Source organism: Hippocampus comes, unplaced genomic scaffold (assembly GCF_001891065.2).
Source record: "Hippocampus comes isolate QL1 unplaced genomic scaffold, H_comes_QL1_v1.1 scaffold89, whole genome shotgun sequence".
Classification (NCBI taxonomy): Eukaryota; Metazoa; Chordata; class Actinopteri; order Syngnathiformes; family Syngnathidae; genus Hippocampus; species Hippocampus comes.
In genome coordinates this window covers 570,355-574,835 of record NW_017806077.1, presented here as the reverse complement: position 1 = coordinate 574,835, position 4,481 = coordinate 570,355, and the positions used below count along the sequence as shown (strand labels likewise).

The window sequence follows — 4,481 nt, the reverse complement described above, 5'->3', positions numbered from 1 at the left end:
ACGACGTTGGTGGCGACCGGCCAGCCCACGTGCGTGAAGGCCACCGGCAGCGGGTTCTGCCTGTCCAGCAGGTAGTACGGCATCAAGACGGTGAGAGCTGTCGACACGCCCATGTACATCACCAGGCAGATGAGCAGCGAGCTAACAATCCCGATGGGGATGGCCTTCTGCGGGTTCTTCACTTCCTCACCTGAACGGCAGAGGCAACAGTTTCCATTCATTTCAGCCATACTTTAAAACGCCACAAGGTGGCAGCATGGCCCTGCAAACACCTTCCCGGTGACTCGCCAGTATATGTGTGTCATGTGTCTCTTGCAACATCATTTTTCTTGTTCCCCGCCAAAAAAATCTGAAACGTAGCAACTTTTTTTCCTTTGGTTTGCACCCACCTGTCGTGGCGATACATTCAAAGCCAATGAAGGCGTAGAAGCAGGTGGCGGCCCCGGAGAAGACCCCTGTCCAGCCGAAGGGCATGAAGCCCCCCGCGCCCAGACTTTGCTTCAAAGATGAATGATCGGTTGTACTGAAAACGCAGAAAAAGACTCATCAGCCGAGAGGATTCAGTTACGTTTGGTGACGACAAAGTCGTCTCGCCGCTCACTTGGGCGAGGACGCGTTGGCGGCACTGAGGATGTTGTCTGGGTGCACCTTCCAGTTTTTGGGGTCCCCTTTGATCATCCCGCCGACCATGACGGACATGAGAACCAGGATGTTGATACTGGTGAAGATTTTGCCCACCAGCGCAGACTCCTTCACGCCAAAACCGAGCACGCCTGGAAGCGTTCAATATGTGGCAGTTTTCAACCATTTAGTAAAACTTGAAAAGTAAAACAAAAACATTCTTTTGATAATTAGAGAAAAAAAAAACATCTGGGTTTGGAGAAAAAGTCATAATTTGACCAATAAGTAGAGATTTAAAAAAAATATATAAAATCCAGGCTAAGCAACTTTTTTTTCAAAACTTGGCATACGTACAGCATTAGCATCACAGCATAATTGCCCAACTCACGTTTAACTTAATGTCACATCATCAATTAAAAAATGCTCACAAATAATGTGCTGTGAAATTGTTTAATTAATACAAAGAAAAACTTCTTTGTATTAATTGTGAATGTGTAACTTGAAAGTGCCATTCAAATCATTGCAAAGGTTGAATCAAGGCAACTGGACTTTTTGTTTTCCAAAAATGACTAAGGCAATTATATAATTGGGAAACGTGATACTCGTTTCTTGACAATCAGGACATTCTGACCTGTCAAAATCATGACGAGAGCGACTGAAAGGACATCAGGGTGATCTGAAAGGACACCAGGCAAGTTCATGGGTATGTTGTTTTTGCTCCACTTCTCGATTTTGCCTCCGATGAGCGTGTCAAAGGTGATGCTCCACGTTTTGGCCACGCTCGAAGTACCTGTGGACAAACGAGACAAAATCAATTCAGGGCAGGAACTTTAGCATCTGACCTCATTGCAGGCAAGTCAGTCAAGTGTTTTTTTTGTTTTTTGTTTTTTTTTCACCCAAGTTGAATTTGCCTGCCAAATGTGGTGAAACTAAATGCTCATGATCCAACCTCATGAATCTGTAAAATGTCTCACCAATGGCATACGAAAGGAGGAGGTTCCATCCGGTGATGAAGGCCAGCAACTCTCCGGCCGTCACGTAAGTGTAAAGGTACGCCGAGCCTGTTTTGGGCACGCGGGCACCAAACTCAGCGTAGCACAGGCCGGCCAGGATGGAGGCCACCGCCGCAATCAGGAAGGACAGAATGATGGCAGGTCCCGAATTCTCTTTGGCCACGTTGCCGGCCACCACGTAGACCCCGGCGCCCAGCGTGCTCCCGACACCCAGCGCCACCAGGTCGAACGTGTTGAGGCAGCGCGACAGGCGGGTCTCGTCGCTGGTGGAGTCCACCACCTTGATGCGCACCAGCTGCCTCCCGAAGCTTTTCAGGGCTTCTGGAATCATCGCGCCTGAGGCGGGATGTGGACTGTTGGCAAAACAACACACATTTGTACCAAAAAAAAAAACACATTACATGTCGTGAGTTGTTGATGAGCTTGCTAGCATTAGCTTGAAAACACAGTGCTTTCATAACTTTGCTTACCAGTATGCTGTGAACCAACAACAAAAATGCTAAATAAGCTAATGACAACAGGAAAACTGCCCTATCAAGAGATCGTAAACCCCTTGCACTAAGCGATTGAGCACCACGCATCCACCGGTGCACTGTAACGGAATCACTGTGACCCTGCATTGGATTTTAAGGGCTCCACATACAGTAAACAGCACTATTATTTTTTGGGGGGAACCACAAAAACATGGTGCAATTATCAAGGAAGACGTGTAAGGCCACAAAGAAGAAATGTGAAAAAGTAAAAGAATATTTTGAGAAATTTTTGACAATGATCGATCGCCATGTTCAAAGGCAATCGGATTCTTCCTTGGCAATCACATGTTGTTAGTGGTCTGTGTCACCGTTTACAGTGACACTTTTCCTAGCTTATAAGACCCCAAGATTTTGATCAATCAATATCTCAAATAAGTTGATTTTACCTCCGTCTTTCTTTTTTAATATATCATCCGCGCAGATTTTTTTTAAAAAAAGTAACCATTCACAAAGTAAGGCGTACACAGTACTGATGTTTGAAAAATAGAGCAAAAGTAAAGTCATCAGAAAAATAAATAGTAAGTATAGGTACCTGAAATATCTACTTAAGGACAGGAACAAAGTATTTGCGCTTTGCCACTTCCAACCACTGGCTTTTACTGCTGTGAGGCGTGGAATGCAGAGGGTTCACATCGTGATTCATGACCATAACGATGAGGATTCTTAAAGTGGGTTTGAAGTTTTCATTTTCAAGATCCTCCTACACCCTTTAGTGAATCGGGCATTCGTCAAGTTACTGCCTCTCTCAATAGCTGGACCCCGAGCACTAATAATTCTTTCCATATAACCATCAGGGAGTTGCCTTTTTCTTCTCTTTTTTTTTTAAAGGTTTTACCTTACTTTTTACATTGACCAACTCAATAAGTCTGATATTGGCGCAGAGAAAAAGCGTTGTTTTTGGCGCCACCCGGAGGAGGAGAGCCCACCTGCAGGGGCTACTTTACCAGAGGCTACTTCCAGTACAGCTTCAACAAGAGCGGAAACATTAACTTATTACGATTTAGTTCGCGTTTTGACATTGCACCATTTTTATGTCCTCTGTTTATTTATAACTTTAGAGCATCGAGAGGCCCTTGGACGTCTCGGTGACGAAATCGCTTCAACGTGCCAAGGGCTCGCATAGCCTTCATGCTGACGTTCAGGTAAACACGTGTATCTTTTTGAATCTGCACTTTCGTCTTTTACACAAACCATTCATGGGCTGTGTCACAAACGCAACGTGGGTCCACATGTGCATGTGCGTCATAATACATGTATTAATATCTGTATCTATTTAATATAGCAAGATGTTTTAGCGAGGGCGAATAGTAAAATGATCTACAGCGAAAATGTGAAGGTGAACACCACCGTGGCGGCCATATTGGCAAGGGCAACCTCGACTTTAAAGGCATTGCACGGATATTGAAAGTCAGCCGATTTTGAAGAGGTTTACCTTTTTTTGTGAATGGCCAAGTTTGTGCTATTAATACACAACATCAGACAAAAATAAATAAATACAATAAAAAATTAAACCAAATATATCTGCGCACGTCGGAGGCAGGGCGTGTCCTTCCGACCGAGGTTCATGTGTATGGCAGAGGTACCATCTATGGCCGTTACGTTGCGGTTGTTCCGATATAAGACGATATTCCCTCATCTTTTGTCTACGTTAAGAACCTGACAAATTGTACATAAAAAGTATAGATATGGTACACAAACAAAAAATATGGCTTGTCAGACTGTACTCACTGCCTTCAACCAAAAGATGGCGCTAACGACAAGGAAGTAGCTTTTTATTGATCAGATTTCCAAATCTCTTACAGCAAATAGTAATACAATAATAATACCCCCCACCCCCTTAGCTTTACAAGTACCAAATATTTAAAAAGGGCCATTTAATAATATTTAAAAAAGCCACTCACATTCTGCAAAACTCGAAAATCAACACCGCGCCTGAATCCAGAAAAAGTACTTGATGAAGAAAAAACTTCAACAACTATTCTTATGCGACCACTACGTGGAGCCCTCGTACCAAACTGCTCAATCACTGAAATTTTTCTCTCAATCCAAAGAATGATAAGTATTTGCTAAGTATTTGGTGCCTGTTGAGCTAACACAGACGTGGAAAGTATTTATTCTCATGTTTAAACAAAAGCATGCCACAAACAAACAAAGTGGCATTGCAGATAGTGGGACGTGTATCCATCCAAGCTGACATAGCTGTAAGACTGTATATAACGCAAGTATAGGGTTACATTACACACACAGTCACGCACTTGGAGTGAGGAGAATTGAACACCCCTTTTATCTTCAAGTGGAGATCTTGATAATATAG

General features: G+C 43.5%; 1 protein-coding gene and 1 long non-coding RNA gene across 2 annotated transcripts in view; one reads left to right on the top strand and one right to left on the bottom strand.

Annotated features, from left to right (window-relative positions):
* LOC109530774 (uncharacterized) overlaps positions 1 to 554 on the top strand; it is a 15,585-nt gene extending 15,031 nt beyond the window's left edge. Inside the window, exon 3 of the long non-coding RNA XR_002171063.1 lies at positions 542 to 554. This is a non-coding gene — a long non-coding RNA (uncharacterized LOC109530774). The remainder of the gene's footprint in view (positions 1 to 541) is intronic.
* LOC109530773 (high affinity cationic amino acid transporter 1-like) overlaps positions 1 to 3,314 on the bottom strand; it is a 7,189-nt gene extending 3,875 nt beyond the window's left edge. The window contains exons 1-6 of the mRNA XM_019894653.1: positions 2,700 to 3,314; positions 1,596 to 1,987; positions 1,253 to 1,411; positions 602 to 773; positions 390 to 523; positions 18 to 190 (exon numbers count right to left, since the gene is read on the bottom strand). Of these exons, the coding sequence (XP_019750212.1) occupies positions 18 to 190; positions 390 to 523; positions 602 to 773; positions 1,253 to 1,411; positions 1,596 to 1,965 (1,008 nt within the window). The 5' untranslated portion in view covers positions 1,966 to 1,987; positions 2,700 to 3,314. The remainder of the gene's footprint in view (positions 1 to 17; positions 191 to 389; positions 524 to 601; positions 774 to 1,252; positions 1,412 to 1,595; positions 1,988 to 2,699) is intronic.
* Between the last annotated feature and the right edge of the window lie 1,167 nt (positions 3,315 to 4,481).